This window comes from Delphinus delphis, chromosome 1, assembly GCF_949987515.2.
Source record: "Delphinus delphis chromosome 1, mDelDel1.2, whole genome shotgun sequence".
Taxonomy (NCBI): Eukaryota; Metazoa; Chordata; class Mammalia; order Artiodactyla; family Delphinidae; genus Delphinus; species Delphinus delphis.
In genome coordinates, this window is record NC_082683.1 from 108,409,623 (window position 1) to 108,428,330 (window position 18,708).

Sequence of the window (18,708 nt, forward strand, 5' to 3'; positions counted from 1 at the left end):
CCTGGACAGGGTAACAGATCCACCTTAATAACAACATCCAGGTTGTCACCGGCTGTGTGCAAGGCAGGATGTGCAGGCTCGCCGGCCGGCTAGGGTGTGCGAGAGCTGGCACGATGGATTTGCAGACGAACTCTGCAAGCGCTTGCGCATTAGAGTATCAAGGTAACTCAATTTCCTGGCATCCCCTCCCCTTCCCCCGCCTCCAGGGGGCGGGGCAACAAAGCGCGGGAAAACCGGCCTCGACTCCACCCCCTACCCCCGTGCTGGGGGCGGGGAAAGGAGAACTCTTAAATGGGTAATGGACACGGGGCGGGTTTCCCCCTCCCCCATCCCCGTGCTTAGGAGGCGTTCCACAATGCCGCTTTAAGATCCCTTTGGAAATAGCCCAGGCCACGCCAGCACGCTAACGTCACCTCTCCCCTACTTCCGGTCTGCAAGCCCGTCCCAGGCTTCAGGTGCCGGTGCCTTCCACACTCCAAATCCCGCCCCCGCTACAAGCCCTCCTGCAGAGGGAGGAGCAGTGGGTGACGCCATCGCCCAGGAGCTAACCCGTGCGAGGACCCCATCCATTCAGATTATATGACGATTTAGACAGTGGGAAAACCACGAGGAAATGGTCAACCAGATGACGTGGTGCTTTCGGTGACGTCCCATTCTGTGACTGCTGCACGGCATGACTGACATTAGGGTTTAGCTTGAGAAAACACCGCAAACGGATCAACACATCCGGGCTCCACTCGGGGCCAACGCGGTTCTCCTCAACCTGTCCAACAAATAGAAGCAGAGAGTTCTCTAAATTTGCATAAGTGAACTGCAGGCTTCAGGGATCGCGGCCAATAGGGAGTGAGGGGGCGGAGACACACCTGGGATAGTCACATCCTCCTGTAGGAAAACAGGGAATCAGACTGGCTTCTTTTTAAACGACAGTGGCGGAGGCCAATCATTTTTGAGATGCACAGATGGGGCAGTGGGCCCCGGCGCAACCAATGGGAAGAAGCTTCTCCAGAAGGACTAGGCTTCTTGCCCAATGAGGCTGGGAAGCCTGTGCCTAGCTGTTTCCGAGCGGCAGTACTTAAGGCCAACCCAGTACGGAGCTGGGCGGGGCGCAGTACTGAACGACGGGGGTATTGGCCAATGGCGAGTGCGAAAGCGGGCAGCCCAGACCTGGAACGCGAAGGGAGCTGAGGGAGGGGGAGGCTGAACGGGAGAGAAGCAGGAAGTAGCGGCGGTCGTGGGGAGGGCGGCGGCGGCGGCGGCGGCGGCGGCAGCGACTGGAGCAGGGAAGAGACCGCCGGGTCTCGGCCCGCACTGGGAGCGGAACAAGTAAGCGTGCCTGGGGTAAATACCCGCCTTTGGCCCCGCCCCCTGGGGGGGCGGGTAAATACCCCCACCCCTCCCCCACTTGGTCAACTACCCCCTCTCCGCGCCGCCCCCCGGGATGGCTTCTACCGGGGCCCCGACGTCGCCCCCATTCCTTGGGGCACGTGGGCGAAACTCCTAGCCTGTTGAAAGCACAGCCCCTAGCAGGGTAAACGTGGAGGGGCGTCGGGGTCCCCAACTCCTGGCGCCCCCAGCCCGAGAGGCGTCCGAAGCGCGGCCCGGGGACTGGAAGCTGCGGGATGTCGCGACCTAAAATGGTGTCCGTGTCCGGGGGTGGGGGCGGGGGAACTGGGCCAGGCCGGAGCGGAGCCTGCACCCCGACTGGGCACGGGTCAGCGTCCGGGCCCGGACGGGACCCAGGCTCGTGCCCCAGGCCGCGGCGTGCCTTCCGATTCCTCCCCAGTCTCGAGAGAGCCTCGGGAGCCCTCGGGGGGAGGAGGCTGCGCAGGGAGGGAGGGGAGGAGGTCGGAGTTGGGACGGACCCCGGCTGGAGAGCTGCGAGTCTGGCAAAAACTGTCCCCTCCCCACTACTCTCTTTCCACACCTTCCCTGCTCCGGTGTAGTCTTGGGCCGGGAGGTGCTGCGCGGCAGCTCCCCGAGGGCCTGGCCTGGCCAAGGCCCGTCCTTCCCTTAGCACGCTGGTGAGAGCTAGAAAAGCGCGGCGCGCCTCAGTTTCCCCTCTGGCTTCTCCCATGTACACCCCGCCCCCTTTCCGCAACCCTGGACATGCTCCCCGCGCCGGTCCTCGGCAGATGGCAGGGGCTTAATTCCGGCCGCTGCCCAGCTTGGCGGCAGCCTAATCGCCCCCGGCCGCCGGCCCCTCGCCCTCCTGTGCGCAGCAGGCCCCGGGCCAGGGAAAGGGACGCGGAGCCCCCACCCGACCCAGGCCAGTTCACCCTCTTCCTGTTCAGCCCCTTCCTTTGGCTTTTGGGGAAGAACAGAGGGAAGGAGGGGGGCTGGAGCCCAAGAGACAGGGCGCAGCAGCCGCAGAAAGGCCTGAGCCGTGGGGCGGGGAAGCCTCTTCGGCCTTGAGCTGCGCTTCTTGATCTACTGTCTGCTCCTGGCTCTCCGATGACCTCTAAGTCACTTGGACGCCAAAGGGGGAGTTGCTTGGGGGAGGCAAGTTTGCAGATGTTTTCTCATAGTCCCCACTGATCTGTGCTCCACCAGCCCACTTTTCTGAGGGCCTGAGCGGAAGGTAGCTCTGGTCTCTCGCGGTCGGGAGGGAGCCGGCCAGGGGAGGGCCCTAGCGATCCAGCTGGGCAGAGGCAAGGGGTGGAGGGCTTTGTTTAAACCCAGATCCTGTAAATTAAGTAGAGGGGGATGAGAGGAGCACTCCCCTTTCGTTCTTCCTCTAGTTGGTACCCTCTCCCTCCACCCCCATCTTGGTCCCAGCAATGCCAGCTGCCACCTGCTGGGACTATCTCCAGTTACAGTCTAAAGGCTGGAAAGAGGTGAGAGAATTGGCCCTGGGAAATGGCTTGCCTTGAGGGCAGGGAATGTGGAGGGAAAGAGACTTTTTCAGTTGCTTCTTCCTAGGTATAGAAACACTTGTGGGGAGAAATGGGTAAGGAACACACCTGGGTCCCCCACAAACTCTAGGCTGGCCTTCTTGTTGGTTTAGTGCCACATAAGTCTTGTGGGACCTTTTTTTTTTTGTACTGGGACAAATGGGGGTTGGGTGAGACTTCCTGGGCCACTGTTGCCAAGGGAAAATGAAAAGGGTGAGGAGTGTGAGTTGGGGATAAACTGGGGTGAGGAGCTCAGAGCAGAAATGACAGGGGTGAGGGGCCTGGCTTTTCCCGGTTGAGGCAGCTGTGCTGGATAAGCTCATGCCTTGGAGTTTCAGCCCTGAGAGAGCAAGATGGGGAAGGAGGGAGGGAGGGAAGGAGGAGGGGTTGGCTAGGAGGGGGCCAGGCACTCTTGGGAAGGTAGGTGAGCGAGCAGCAGGTGTTTGTGACAGGAGAGGCCTAGGCTGGGGCCCTTGTGACCAGACTGCTGTTATGGTTTTCCCGTTTCTTCTCTTTGTCTCTTTCTGTTCCTGTGTCTTATTCTTTCCATCTTGGTCTCTTGGGTAACTTCCCTGAGCCCACTTCGCCCTGTTAACCAAGCTAGATCTCCAGGTGCCAGTAATGACCCCAAGTGGCCCAGACTTGAGCTTACATGACCCCTGACTCTTGTCCCTGACCCCAGCCCTAGATTTCCAGTGCTTATTCCCTCCCAGCTTCTCTTCGGCCTGGCATATCCTTGTTGTCCTAGCTGTAATAATAAATCGTACTCTGGGTTCTGGCTCTCATGTTTGTGATTCATGTCATGCTCAGAACAACCCTATGATATATAGATTACTTGTCCGCTCTTTCAGACAGCAAAAGTAAGGCGGTAGAGTAACTTGCTTGTACAGCAGGCCATTGATAAGGCTGGAACTAGAATCAGTTCTTACATCTTGTCTTAAGTCACATGCCCCTTTGTACACATGGCCTTTCAGATCTCTGTGGACCCCCAGAAGATCCATGAAGAATATGAATGGATCCCATGCTGCCATGAATGAGCCCTTAAACTTAGAGCATCACGTACATCCTCCTCCTTAATAGTAGTATTGACTAATTGATCCTGTGCTGGGCACAGGAGGGGTTGAAGTGGTTTCAACTAAGATGCTCACTGAACTCCCTCAGTCTCTACTCCCTTGTCTCTTATCTGTATTTTTTTTTAAGATTTATTTATTTTATTTATTTTTGGCTGCGTCAGGTCTTAGTTGCGGCATGTGGGATCTTCGTTGAGGCATGTATCTTTTGTTGCAGTGTGTGGGCTTCTCTCTAGTTGTGGCACGCAGGCTCCAGGGTGCGTGGGCTCTGTAGTTGTGGTGCGCGGGTTCCAGAAAACGTGGGCTCTGCAGTTTGCGGCCTGCAGGCTCTCTAGTTGAGGCGTACAAGCTCAGTATTTGTGGCGCGCGGGCTTAGTTGCCCCCACGGCATGTGGGATCTTAGTTCCCTGACCAGGGATCAAACCCGCGTCCCCTGCGTTGGAAGGTGGATTCTTTACCACTGGACCACCAGGGAAGTCCCTTTTGTCTGTATTTCTGAGAAGTCTCTTTTCCTTTGCTTTCTCTGGATTTTGGTGTCCTCCCTGGAAAGTGCATACTACATTCCTTTCAATTTTAGGGTTTGGTAAAACAGGTGCCTCCACCAGCTCTCTAGGATTTGCACTATGGTGGAGGTATACCCAAGTCAGAGTGTGTGTGGGTTCTGAGAGCGGATGAATTTGGAGGTCTTGAGGGAGGAGGTCCAGCGTTCCTGCTTCCAGAGGTCTCAGTTTGTCTTTTTCCTGTTTTCCTCAGGTCTGGGACCTGTTGCCATGGGGGACATGAAGACCCCTGATTTTGATGACCTCCTTGCTGCCTTTGACATCCCCGACATTGATGCAAATGAAGCCATACACTCTGGGCCAGAAGAAAATGAGGGGCCAGGAGGCCCAGGGAAGCCAGAACCCATTATAGGAGGTGAATCTGGAGAAGCAACAGCAGCAGCTGCCGGGGATGGCCCTGGCTTGCCCGCCCAGGCCTCTGACCATGGCATGCCACCGCCAGACGTCTCAGCAGTCAGCGTCATTGTCAAGAACACTGTGTGTCCTGAGCAGTCGGAGTCCCTGGCTGGGAGTTCAGGAGGGGAAGGGGCCCGGGCTGGGGGAGTGACTAAGGAGGGGTCTGTGGGACCTCGTCTGATGCAAAATGGTTTTGGGGGCCCTGAGCCATCCCTTCCAGGAACCCCACACTCTCCAGCTCCTCCCAGTGGGGGTACCTGGAAAGAAAAATCCATGGAAGGCAAAGCTCCCCTGGACCTCTTTGCTCATTTTGGGCCTGAGCCAGGGGAGCACCCTGATCCCCTTCCTCCCTCTGCACCCTCCCCACCTCGGGAAGGGGCCATGACCCCACCTCCTTTCTCCTCTCCCTTTGAGCTGGCCCGGGAGAATGGCCCAGCCCTGCTGCCCCCTGGTTCTCCCCCACTGCTGGGGGCCTTGAAGCAGGAAAGCTGCAGCCCTCTTCATCCCCAGAGCCTCCCAGGCTCAGGCTCTAGCCCTGAGGCCACAGTCGTCCCTGCCAGTGTCTCCCCTTCCCGGGTTGCAGGGGTGTCCTTCTTCAAGAAGTCTCCAGGGCACCAGAGCCCTCTTGCCTCCCCTAAAGTGCCCAGCTCTCAGCCCCTAAAGGAAGAAGAGGATGAGGGACCAGTGGACAAGTCTCCCCCGGGAAGTCCCCAGAGCCCCTCTAGTGGAGCCGAGGCTGCAGATGAGGACAGCAATGACTCCCCTGCCTCCTCCAGCTCCTCTAGGCCCCTCAAGGTACGGATTAAGACCATTAAAACATCCTGCGGGAATATCACAAGGACTGTAACCCGGGTCCCCTCAGACCCTGATCCCCCTGCCCCCTTGCCTGAAGGGGGCTTCCTGGCAGAGGCTAGCCTCCTCAAGCTGTCCCCCGCAACCCCGACCCCTGAGGGTCCAAAGGTGGTGAGTGTCCAGCTGGGTGATGGCACAAGGCTAAAGGGCACCGTGCTGCCCGTGGCCACCATCCAGAACGCAAGCACTGCCATGCTGATGGCAGCCAGTGTGGCCCGCAAAGCCGTGGTTCTGCCTGGAGGCACTGCCCCCAGCCCTAAGACGATGGCTAAGAATGTGCTGGGTCTGGTGCCCCAAGCGTTGCCCAAGGCTGAGGGGAGGGCAGGGCTGGGGGCCGGGGGGCAGAAGGTGAACGGTGCCTCGGTGGTGATGGTGCAGCCCTCTAAGCCGGCCACCGGGCCGGGGGCAGGGGGTGGCACGGTGATCTCACGGACCCAGTCCAGCCTGGTGGAGGCCTTCAACAAGATCCTCAACAGCAAGAACCTGCTGCCTGCCTACCGGCCAAACCTGAGTCCACCGGCTGAGGCCGGGCTGGCCCTGCCGCCCACGGGCTACCGCTGCCTCGAGTGTGGGGACGCCTTCTCGTTGGAGAAGAGCCTGGCGCGACACTATGACCGCCGGAGCATGCGCATCGAGGTCACCTGCAACCACTGTGCCCGCCGCCTAGTCTTCTTCAACAAGTGCAGCCTGCTGCTGCATGCCCGTGAGCACAAGGACAAGGGGCTTGTCATGCAGTGCTCACACCTGGTCATGAGGCCGGTGGCCCTGGACCAGATGGTGGGGCAGCCGGACATCACGCCCCTGCTGGCTGTCCCACCTGCCCTCGGACCTCCAGCCTTGCCTGCCTTGGGCAAGGGTGACGGGGCCGTCACCTCCTCCGCCGTAACTGCAGTTGCCGCTGAGGCCCCTGTGCTGCCACTCTCAGCCGAGCCACCTGCCGCCCCTGCCACCTCTGCTTACACCTGCTTCCGCTGCCTGGAGTGCAAGGAGCAGTGCCGGGACAAGGCCGGCATGGCTGCCCACTTCCAGCAGCTTGGGCCACCCGCCCCTGGCGCCACCAGCAACGTGAGTTACTTTTCCCAGCCCCTCCCTGGGACGGGGACAGCCAGATGCCATGGGGACAGGATCTAGGAAGGTGTGGGGGCTTGGTTAGCAGAAGGAATGGGGGACAGGCCACTCCTCACAGACTCACCTGGTTTCAACTCCCTCGACAGGTGTGCCCAACTTGCCCCATGATGCTCCCCAATCGCTGCAGCTTCAGCGCCCACCAGCGCATGCATAAGAACCGACCTCCCCACGTCTGCCCTGAGTGTGGAGGCAACTTTCTCCAAGCCAATTTTCAGACCCACCTCCGGGAGGCCTGTCTGCATTTCTCTCGCCGCGTAGGATACAGGTGCCTCCCATCTCTCCTCCCCATAGTCCCTCAACACTTTTCCTCCTGTACTTGGTGGTCTCGTGGCTCCTGGGACCAGCCTTTCAGATGGCCTCACAGAGGTGAGCCCCATCTCTCCTGTTGAATCACTCAGCCCCAGTGTGTTAGCAAACGCAGCCAGGGCGCTCTCTGCCTTCCCTTCGTTCCCCACGGAGAGGGAGCAGGCGGGGCCCCCTCCAGAGCATCAGCTCTGCCTCTCTGCCCCGCAGGCCTCCCTTGGGGAACTGGGTGCTGCAGCTCCCTCTGTCCTCCAGTTGCCTGGGTTCCACCGCTGATTAACTCCTTAGAGTCCACCCAGCCCCTGTGAATGAGTGTGGGGTTGGAGGTGGCCGTGGAGATGCCCGCAGCTCACCACGGTGCCTCCTACTTACTCCCCAAGGTGCCCCAGCTGTGCAGTGGTGTTTGGGGGTGTGAACTCCATCAAGTCCCACATCCAGACGTCACACTGCGAGGTTTTCCACAAGTGCCCCATCTGCCCCATGGCCTTCAAGTCTGCACCCAGCGCCCACGCCCACCTCTACACCCAGCATCCTAGCTTCCACACGCAGCAGGCCAAGTGAGACCTGGGGAGGGAGCGTGAGGAGGGGCGGGTGGAGGGGGTTGGGCCTCGATGGGGCAGGACGTCTGCACTGTCTTCTCCACCCGCCCAGGATGATCTACAAGTGCGCCATGTGTGACACAGTCTTCACTCACAAACCCCTCCTCTCCTCGCACTTCGACCAGCACTTGCTGCCCCAGCGTGTCAGCGTCTTTAAGTGCCCATCTTGTCCTCTGCTTTTTGCCCAAAAAAGGACCATGCTGGAACATCTCAAGGTACAGGGGTCGAGGGATGGAGGCGGGGTTGCCCAGCTGTGTTGACCGGGGACCCCTCCGGAAGTGGGAGCAGGGGAGGAGCCAGGACTCTGGCAAAGCCAGGTCCTCCCCCACACCAGCCATCCCCCCTTGTCTCCTTCTCACAGAACACACATCAGTCTGGGCGCTCGGGGGAGGAGACTCCTGGGAAAGGGGCCGGGGGTGCCCTTCTGACCCCCAAGACTGAGCCTGAGGAGCTGGCTGTGTCTCGGGGAGGAGCAGCTGCCCCTACTGAGGAGTCTTCTTCATCCTCAGAAGAGGAAGAACTGCCCAGCTCCCCTGAGCCTCCTCGCCCAACCAAACGGCCCCGGCGAGAACTGGGGAGCAAAGGCGTCAAGGGCGGGGGTGGGGGCCCTGGAGGCTGGACCTGTGGCCTTTGTCACTCCTGGTTCCCTGAGCGTGACGAGTATGTGGGTCACATGAAGAAGGAGCATGGCAAGGTGAGTGGGGTGCCCCTGGGGAGCAAGATGGGCTGGAGGGGCAGCATTGGGATTGACCTGTGTGGCAGTGGAGATCGGGTGCTGCATGGAGCCTGGCTGAGACCCCCAACCCCTGCTCTCCTAGTCAGTGAAGAAGTTTCCCTGCCGCCTGTGTGAGCGCTCCTTCTGCTCCGCCCCCAGCCTGAGGCGCCACGTCAGGGTCAATCACGAGGGTATCAAGCGAGTTTACCCATGCAGGTAACCCTTACCCCCTGGCCCCCTTCCTCTTTTCTGTCCGGCAGGGTGCCCCCAACCCTGGTTCCCCAAAGTACCTTCCCACCTGCCTCTTAGGTCTGAGTGGACTGACGGTTGAGGCCTCCCTCTGCTCAAGCCACGAGCCTTGGTCTTTGGGCTGTGGCGCTGGAGCCCACCCCGCCCGCTCTCCCCTTTAGGTATTGCACAGAGGGAAAACGCACCTTCAGCAGCCGCCTGATCCTGGAGAAACACGTCCAGGTCCGGCACGGCTTGCCACTCGGGGCCCAGTCCCCTGGCCGGGGGAACGCCCTGGCTCGGGGCCCTGGTGCCAGAGCCCAGGTAGGCAGAGGCCCACCCTGCTGCATGAGGGCTGTGGGAGCAGGAGCCTGCGGGGTTATAGCCGAGGCCTCAGGAAGCTGGGCAGGGGTGCCAGGGACGGTGGGGGGTGACGGGAGGCCCGGTTTCTTCACTCTCTTCTCCAGGGGCCGGGAAGGAAACGCCGCCAGTCCTCTGACTCTTGCAGTGAGGAGCCTGACAGCACGACACCTCCAGCCAAGTCCCCCAGGGGCGGCCCCGGGGCGGGAGGCCACGGCCCCCTGCGCTACCGGAGCAGCAGCTCAGCGGAGCAGAGCCTCATGGCGGGGTTGAGGGTGGATGGCGGTGCCCAGCAGTGCCTCGACTGCGGCTTGTGTTTCGCCTCCCCTGGCTCCCTGAGCCGGCACCGTTTCATCAGCCACAAGAAGAAACGGGGTGTGGGGAGTGCCAGTGCCCTGGGCCTGGGGGATGGGGAGGAAGAAACTGCCCCTCCTTCCAGGTCTGACCCAGAGGGGGGAGATTCACCCTTGCCAGCTTCTGGAGGCCCACTGACATGTAAGGTCTGTGGCAAGAGCTGCGACAGCCCTCTCAACCTCAAGACCCATTTCCGCACACACGGCATGGCGTTCATCAGGGCTCGGCAAGGGGGCAGTGGGGACAACTAGGGCCCAGGCCTGGACTCACTAGCCCCTCCCTCTTCCTTGGGAGCCTGGGTCACTGCTGCTGCCTGGTCCCTGGGCTGGGGAGTTCCATTAGAATTCATGTTTTGTTCAACTCCTGTCCCGCTAACCCCCAAGGACAAGCTTTTGAGAATGGTAGTTGAGGTTCCTGCCTTGGGTTTGGCCCTTGGGTCCTAGTAGAGTGGGTCCTCCATTCCTTCTTTCTGAGCCCAACACTAATTATTTTCTTGCTGCAGCCCCCCCCCCCCCCATGTGGGACGGGGGGGGTGGGAGGACGGGAAGGCCCAATGCTGGGGTGGTCAGGGGCACTCTCCTCAACCCCTGTGGGCACAGATGGCAGCCCTGGCCTTGCCCTAGTGCCCCCCCCTGAGACTCCCTGGCACTCAAGCCCTCCACCCCTGCAGTGCCTTTCACTTAGCTTTTTTTTTTTTTCCCCAGAAATCCGGGGCGGGGTGGGGGGAGGTTGGTGGAGACGAGTCCTGTCTAGGGGGGGGGGTCCCAGGGAGAGGAGGGGACAGGCTCTCAGGAATCCTTTATTCTTGTAGTAATAATAATACTAACAAACAGTGGGGGAAAGGGGAAGGAGAAAACCAGACCATTAAAACTGCTCGTGGTTTAATCCCCATTCAAGCTCCTCTTTTTATGTGACTTACTTAGACAATGTGGACGTGTCTGGGAGGGGGTGAGTGACAAAGCTGGGAAGGCCCTTCTTCAGGGAAGTGGTGGTATTGACTGAGACAGGCAGGGAAAAAGCAATCTTCCTCCACTTCGTTCTGTGTGGTGCCTTTTGTATCCTGGACAGAGGCATCTGTTCACTCCCTACCCCTGAAAAAAAATACAACTCAGAAATGACACAGATGGCTAACTAAGGACTTTATTTCAAACAAAAATTAAAAATAAAAAATTGAGAGCTATTTCCCTGGGTGTGGGGAAAGGATAAGGGCAAGGAATTCCCCACAGCTAGGCCAATACCCTCAGACTGGAGGGGCTGTGATTCTTCCCTTCCTCACTCCTGGGATGGGGAACCTCAGCAAGTGCAGGACCCTATGCCAAAGCCCACCTACCAAGGGGAACTCGGGCTAGGGGTCAGTCCCTGGGAGGTGACAGAGTTGGGCAGCAGCATGGCCAAAGGCCAACCACAGGATCAAGTCCTTAGTACCAAGAACCTACTCTTTTCTCCTTCCTGGGACCCAGGACACATTAAGAGGATGGCCTGCGGAAAGAACCTCTCGAACCCTAGTGAGGAGAAGAAAGGCCCCAGTGTCCCTCACATTTATCACTTCTGTTCTCTGGAGAGCAGTGAGCCCTGGAGTCTGTCAGGTGGTAATACTGACACAGCTGGTGGGGGGTGGCAGGGAAGCCCCAGCAAGTCTGGACCCCACGGCTGGTTCTCCCAACCCCCCGGCAAGCTCTACAGTTACCACATGATCCTCTGTATTTCTTGCCTTCCATTTCCCTTGGTGGATGGCTGGGTGGGTGGGGCTTCCTGGTTTAGGGTTTCTCTGACAAGGGCCTTCCCAGGGAGGGTCCCCTGAATCCCCCACTGCTCCGGGGCCTGAGAAGGAGGATGTCACATGATGCCGTTGGTGAGGTACTGGAAGCCATCGTAGAGTTTGGTGGTGATAGACCGCATGCTGCCGTCCACCATCTGCTCCACCAGCAGCTGGAGCTGCTCCTCAGTCATGCTCATGTGGAACCTCTCCTTGAGGTTGCGGATGGTACTGGAGCCATGGAAGCAAGGAAGCTGAGAACCTGGGGGCAGCAGCAAGGGAAGAGGGTCACGGATGGAAACGAGGGAGTGGCAGTGCTAACAGCCACCACAGCCAGTGCAGAGCCGGGCTATCTAAGGTGCCCCTTCCCTCCCACCTCAGAGAGATCCCTGACAGTGTGGATGCAGTTCTGCTTGGGCACAGAAGGGAGAATTGGCAGGAGGCCCTTCTTTATCCCACAATCCTAAGCCCCTCTAGGTGAGGGCACGAGGGTAGATGGTCAACACATCTCCCCCAGTAAGGGCGGAGGGAGCAGACTTAGGACCCAGAGGGCAGGCTGGGAAGCGTCTAGGGAATGGGCCCTGAACTGGGCACTTATCTGCTTGCAGGCCTCTGCCTACGCTACGTCTGACACTCACAGATGACCTGGGCCACCGTCATCACGGGGCCAGACGGGGATGCTCCTGAGCAACAGCGACAGCCTGTGGGGTGGGGGCAGGGATGGGGAGGAGGATACTGGCAGCTCAGACCGGGTGGACACCACAGCCTTGAGGGAATGGGGACGAGGGCCCAGGGATCCTGGACAAAAGACTAGATGGCAAGGCCGTGAGGAAACAGCAGTGAAAGTAGATAAAGATGAGAGAGGAACCCGTCTCGGCTCAGAGCAGAAGGGCTGAGTGTCGGGACAGGGAAGAGGTCTGAGGAGAGGGCAATCAGAGGTCAAAGGCCAATGACTGCAAACACCTGAGTTGGTGAAGAGCCGAGTGATGAAAGTTAAGCAAGGGGTGGGGAGATGAGAAGGGACCAGGGGGCTGGAGATGGGACTGTTCTTTCCCTGAATGCACCTAGGAGGTAGTTTCTGCTGCCTCGCCCTCCCACCCCCAGGACTAGGTCTGTCAGGAATCAGGAGGAATGTGCCGAAGGTGAAACAAGGCACCGGATCAGAGCCGGAAACGCTCTGGGAGGCCCCGCCCCCAGTCTTGAGGTGTAATCAACTTTCTGGAGGTTCCATGCCCCAGGGCCCCAACGTAAGTGGGACTCGCAGGGCACTATGGGTACCGCCCTATCGCCAAACGCCTGGCTTCTCCCTAGCCCCACCTTGCTGCATGATCTCCACGATCTGCACCACCTTATCCATGTGTTTCCGAGCAGCAATCAGCCCCTGCAGCATCAGCATCTTGTAGTAGTTGAACATGTCGCCATCCAGGCCGCCCATCACCTGGGAGGAGAGGAGAGAGCTGTGTGCGCAAAGGGGCTCAGTGTCAGAACTTCCTCCCTTGGGCAAACGTGCCAAACTCCGTTACTTCCCCAACTCTTATCAAGCAGGAAGCCTCCCAGGACATCCAACCTCACCCTGACTTATTGCCATTTCTGTTCTGTTTGTCCCCATTTGTGGGGAGCCCATCAGCTCCCCATCCCACAACAGAAAGAACACAGTGAGACACCTCTCCTTCCTGACTCACGTCTACAAACTCTGTGGTCAGCTTAAAGGCTGATGTCTCAAAGCCCAGGTTTCGGGGTGAGCTGGACAGGATGAAGCCAAAGTCGATGTGGATGATGTGGCCTTCTGCGTCCAACAGGATATTCCCATTGTGTCTGAGGAGGGGGCAGAGGAGAGGAAGAGGCAGTAGTAAGTCCCACTGAGGTGGGAGCTTCAAGCTGCAACACACTGGCCACATGACACCAGGCAAGGGCCCTGCCATGTTTCCTGCTGCCTATAACTCTGGGTCCAACCCTCTAGAAGCCAAAGCTAGCAGTGAGAAGAAAGGAAATCAGAAAAGTAAACTGCTAACAAAGGCTGTGGGGTCTCATTCGCTATCATTAACAGCTTAATCAAATAGGTTAAGATTATCCAAATTTCCCAGTAATTGTGATTCTAAGCACCCAAGCCAATCCCAATCTAGCAGAGAACTGGGAAGCTAGGAAAGAAGGCCTGTGCCCTCCAACCAGCCTTTACAGAGGCCAAGCACTTGGCTTAGGGGGAGGCCTCCAGTCACAACCTAGTTACCTGTGTTCTGTTTGTAATTCCTATCGGCCCATTGCAGATCAGAAGCCCCACCCCACCGGAAGGGAGCAGAGATCCCAGGCTGAGTGAAGTTTAAATGTGAAATAGTCTGGGGCTTCAGTTTTAACTATCTGGTAAAACCACTTATGTAAAAAAATTCTCAGGAGGCAATTCCTACAGGCTAGCTGCTGGAAGAACAGTTAAAGGCAGATAAATCCTAGGTCTCTGTGATTCCCACATGAATGGCCAGTCGAAAGAGGAACAATTAACATGCAAAGCATGTGAGGCCTGGCCCATAACGGACCTCCTCAGTGTCAACAGAGGCTTTGTTAGGCTAAGAGCTCACGGTCTGAAGCCACCTTCTCTGGGGTTGGTCTGACTGGCCAAAAGACGGGACAGAGGGAGAACCCAGTCCCACCTGAGTCCTTCCCCCTCTGGGAAAGCATGACAAATTTAGCAACACACACAATCTTGAAAGCCAGAAAGTTCTAGATGTCCTAGTCCAGATTCTTATTTTACAGTTGAGAGGTGAGAAAACAGAGGTCCTGAGAGGAAAACTGACTTACTTGTCCAAGGTCCCAGGCCAGTGAGAGGCAGTTTCTCTCTCTCCTTAAGTGGAGTTAGCTCCAGCCGCAAAGCTACGGGGGACTCATTCTGAAGCAGTTAAGGAGAACTGCAACTGCTTCCAGCTTGGGGCCCCCTTCACTGCTGCCACTTCTCTCCAGTGGATGAGTCCATTCATTACTTGACTACATCTACTCTTTTTTGAGTTATGAAAGGTTTACCAGCTGCCTGTCCCCCTCTCCCCCTTTTAAAGGGGACTCCCATCTTCCAAATATATTAGTCTCCTAAGGAAAAGCCCAGAGGCCTGACTAGCACCTGCTTCTCTGCCTCCACTTACTCAACCCAAGGGTTCAGGCTCCAGGCTTTCTGGGCCCTGGGTTCCAAATGCTGACTCTTTAGGGACAGTCTAAAGCTTGCAACCAGATTCCTTATAAATAATGACGTTTCCCTCAGTCCTCAAATGCAAAGCCTCTGCTGGCTTTATCTGTAAGGCTGGCAGTGTGGAAGGAGCACAGGTTCTGAAAGTTCCCTGACCCTTATTTCCCCCCTGAGGAAACACCTGTCTGACAGCATTTTCATCTGGTTTCAACATAAGAATGTCAGGCCAAACAGGCCTGTGAAAAGATGCTCAACACTGCTAATTATTAGAGAAATGCAAATCAAAACCAAAATGAGGTGACACCTCATACCAGTCAGAATGGCCATCATCAAAAAGTCTACAAATAATAAATGCTGGAGAGGGTGTGGAGAAAAGGGAATGTAAATTGGTGGAGCCACTATGGAAAACAGTATGGAGGCTCCTTAAAAAACTAAAATTAGGACTTCCCTGGTGGCACAGTGGTTAAGAATCTGCCTGCCAAAGCAGGGGACACGGGTTCAATCCCTGGTCCAGGAAGATCCCACAGGCCGCAGAGCAACTAAGCCTGTGCGCCACAACTACTGACCCTGCACGCCACAACTACTGAGCCTGTGTGCCACAACTACTGAAGTCCGCACACCCTAGAGGCCGTGTTCCACAACAAAGAGAAGCCACCACAATGAGAAGCACGTGCACCGCAGCGAAGAGCAGCCCCCACTCACCACAACTAGAGAAAGCCCGTGTGCAGCAAAGAAGACCCAACACAGCCAAAAATAAGTAAATAATAAAATAAAATAAAACTATATAAAAAAAAAACCCTAAAATTAGAGTTATCATATGATCCAGCAATCCCCCTCCTGGGCTGTATCTGGAAAAGACAAAAACTCTAATTAGAAAAGATACATGCACTGGACTTCCCTGGTTGTGCAGTGGTTAAGAATCTGGCTGCCAATGCACGGGACACGGGTTCAAGCCCTAGTCCGGGAAGATCCCACATGCCGCGGAGCAACTAAGCCCGTGCGCCACAACTACTGAGCCTGAGCTCTAGAGGTGGTGAGCCACAACTACTTAAACTCACATGCCTAGACCCCATGCTCCACAACAAGAGAAGCCACCGCAGTGAGAAGCCCATGCACCGCAACAAAGAGTAGCCCTCGCTTGCAGCAACTAGAGAAAGCCCATGCTCAGCAACGAAGGCCCAACGCAGCCAAAAATAAATAAATAAATAAATAAATAAAAAGAAAAGATACATGCACCTCAATGTTCACTGCAGCATTATTTACGATGTGGTGTGTATGTGTACACACACACACACACACACACACACACACACACACACACTGGAATATTACTCAGCCACAAAAAAGAATAAAATAATGCCATCTGCCGCAACAGGGATGGACCTAGAGATCATCATACTAAATGAAGTCAGTCAGAAAGACAAATATTATGTGGTATCACTTCTATGTGGAATCTAAAAAACTAATACAAATGAACTTATTCACAAAACAGAAACAGACTCACAGACACAGAAAACAAATTTATGATTACCAAAGGGGAAGGGGGCAATAAATTAGGAGTATGGGATTAACAGATACACACTACCATACATAAAATAAACAGGGGCTTCCCTGGTGGTGCAGTGGTTAAGAATCCGCCTGCCGGGCTTCCTGGTGGTGCAGTGGTTGAGAGTCCGCCTGCCGATGCAGGGGACACAGGTTCGTGCCCTGGTCCGGGAAGATCCCACATGCCGTGGAGCGGCTGGGCCCGTGAGCCATGGCCACTGAGCCTGCGCGTCCGGAGCCTGTGCTCCGCAACGGGAGAGGCCACAACAGTGAGAGGCCCGCGTACCGCAAAAAAAAAAAAAAAAATCCACCTGCCAATGCAGGGGATACGTGTTCGAGCCCTGGTCCAGGAATATCCCACATGCCGCGGAAGCAACTAAGCCCGTGCGCCACAACTACTGAGCCTGTGCTCTAGAGCCTGCCTGCCACAACTACTGAGCCCCCGTGCCACAACTACTGAAGCCCACGCACCTAGAGCCCATGCTCTGCAACAAGAGAAGCCACTGCATTGAGAAGCCCGCACACTGCAGTGAAGAGTAGCCCCTGCTCGCTGCAACTAAAAGAAAGTCCGCATGCAGCAATGAGGACCCAATGCAGCTAAATAATAAAATAAATTAATTAAAAAATAATAATAATAAAATAAACAACAAGGATTTACTGTATAGCACAGGGAAGTGTAGTCAATATCTTGTATAAACCTATAATGGAAAAGAATCTGAAAAAGAATATGTGTGTGTGTGTGTGTGTGTGTGTGTGTGTGTGTGTATATACCTGAATCACTTTGCTATACACCTGAAACTAACATAATATTGCAAATCAACTATACTTCAATTAAAAAAAAAAAGAATGTTAGGCCATCACAGGCACTTAATAGATGCTAGAATTCTGATAAGCGTTTCTGTTTAGCTGATCTTAAGGTGCTGCCGTGTCACTGGAAGCACAGGCCACTGAATTAGTGCTTTCCCAGGACAGCTGCCCTATGCCCTCGGAGAGGCACAACTCACAGGAGCATTCTAGGTATTGACCCTGAGTCACTGTCTGGAGACTGTCTTAAAAGGCAGAGCCTCAAGGGTGTAATTATCTTTATACGGTATGTTGTTCATCTACATGCGAAGTTGAGCTTCATAAAGGTCACATGATATCGAGAGAAACGACAGCTCTGGGCAAAACAACAGATATGTAAGAGTTTTGGAAATCATATGTTGGAACAAGGAGGAGCATTTAGGGCTGGGAGTTTCAACTCTGTGTCCACCATGTGTCTCACATCCATCTGCTCCTTTCTGCCATCAGTCACCACCACTGCCCTCAGGCCAGGCCTCACTACCTCTAGCTTCACTGCAAAGGCCCACTTACATCCAACCTCATCCACAGTGCCAAAGGGCACATTCACTCAACACAGACTGGATCATGGCATTCCCTCTGCCTGCAGAATAAAACTCCTCAGCCTCATAATGAAGGCCCCACTAATCTGGCCTCAACTTATCTGACGTCACTGCTACTACTGTGCCATGCAGTGTGGCCCAAGCTTTAATCACCTCGAGCGGTCTCCTCTGCCTGGGACATCCTTCCCCCACAGCTTTCTCTGTCCTCATTCTCATTCGTCCTTCAAAACCCTGCTTGCTCAAACCCTTGCTCCTCCCATAAATCCTTCACTTCTTTGGCCCTTACCCTGGTACTTGTCAGTCTGCCTCCTAGCCTTAATGGCACATGAACGTGTCTGTCTCTGCTTAAAATATGTTGTTTGTTTCATCTTTACATTTTGGCAATGGAAGGTCATGACGAATAAATGAAGGGACAGAGGGAACCCTGAAGAAAAGGTTAGGACAAGGGACAGGAATTCACCTACCTGTCCTTGACTTGCAGCAGGTAGCAGACCAAGCAGTAGCCAGCACAACTCTGCACAAAATTGCGCTGGGCACTGAGGAATGCCTCAGTAGTGTAACTGCCATGCTCCTGCAGGAAGTAATCGAGCAAGGAGAGCTGTGACTGTTTCTTCACCTGGTGGATAGACACAGCATTGACCACTGGTTCAATCATGCCACTGTCGGCCGAAATCACAAGAATCTTGTATGGCTTGATCCACAGGGGGACTCGCTCCTGTTCCCAAATGGACTGTGAGGAAACACAGAGGCATTGTGACTCTCTCTAAATGGGGGTAGGAGGCTAAAATCCCCTCTGTCCCCAACCTTGGACAGTTCCCATCTTTAGTGGCCTTGAATTCTAGGCCACCAAGTGAGTAAAACCCCCTGATCCCACTGAGAACCAGGAAGTTTTTGTGTGTGTGTGTGTGTGTTACGCGGGCCTCTCACTGTTGTGGCCTCTCCCGTTGTGGAGCACAGGCTCCGGACGCGCAGGCTCAGCGGCCATGGCTCATGGGCCCAGCCGCTCCGCGGCATGTGGGATCTTCTCAGACCGGGGCACGAACCCATGTCCCCTGCATCGGCAGGCGGACTCTCAACTACTGCGCCACCAGGGAAGCCCAGAACCAGGAAGTTTTGAAAGGAAGTCCAGGGTGTGACAAGACACAGGGTGGCATGTAGGAAAAGGTATCTCACAGAGAGATATCCAAAAAAGGGAGGGAGAATAGGAAACCTCGCTGTCACCTCCCAAGCTGGGTCAGTGGGATCTATTAACCCAAGTTGAAAGAACAGGGATAAAGACCAAAAAGGATTTAGGGTCAGAGAAAGTTTCTCCAGAAAATGAAAATATTTATATAAAGAACTGATTAAACAGGTGAAGTTGCTTGTAGGCAACTAACCTGGGGGTCAGGGATTGACATCTCAGC

The 18,708-nt window shown here is 55.9% G+C and overlaps 2 protein-coding genes across 11 annotated transcripts in view; one reads left to right on the forward strand and one right to left on the reverse strand.

Moving 5' to 3' along the window:
• Nucleotides 1-1,221: 1,221 nt before the first annotated feature.
• On the forward strand, nucleotides 1,222-10,542 carry ZNF687 (zinc finger protein 687). The gene is made up of 9 exons (XM_060029690.1): nucleotides 1,222-1,323; nucleotides 4,715-6,834; nucleotides 6,984-7,162; nucleotides 7,581-7,757; nucleotides 7,852-8,014; nucleotides 8,161-8,493; nucleotides 8,618-8,730; nucleotides 8,925-9,066; nucleotides 9,210-10,542. The coding sequence occupies exons 2-9, from the start codon at nucleotides 4,732-4,734 to the stop codon at nucleotides 9,705-9,707; spliced, it is 3,708 nt and encodes a 1,235-aa protein (XP_059885673.1). The 5' UTR covers nucleotides 1,222-1,323; nucleotides 4,715-4,731; the 3' UTR covers nucleotides 9,708-10,542.
• A 36-nt stretch (nucleotides 10,543-10,578) lies between these two features.
• The window catches only part of PI4KB (phosphatidylinositol 4-kinase beta), a 29,647-nt gene continuing 21,517 nt past the window's right edge, over nucleotides 10,579-18,708 (reverse strand). For 9 of the 10 annotated variants that reach the window (XM_060029746.1, XM_069541350.1, XM_060029766.2 and 6 more), the window contains 4 exons: nucleotides 17,770-18,035; nucleotides 12,895-13,027; nucleotides 12,530-12,650; nucleotides 10,579-11,474 (listed from right to left, as the gene is read on the reverse strand). In XM_060029746.1, coding sequence (XP_059885729.1) covers nucleotides 11,293-11,474; nucleotides 12,530-12,650; nucleotides 12,895-13,027; nucleotides 17,770-18,035 — 702 coding nt within the window. In that variant the 3' untranslated portion in view covers nucleotides 10,579-11,292. Of the gene's footprint in view, nucleotides 11,475-12,529; nucleotides 12,670-12,894; nucleotides 13,028-17,769; nucleotides 18,036-18,708 lie in introns of all 10 variants that reach the window. The other variant, XM_060029755.1, reaches the window with a different exon arrangement.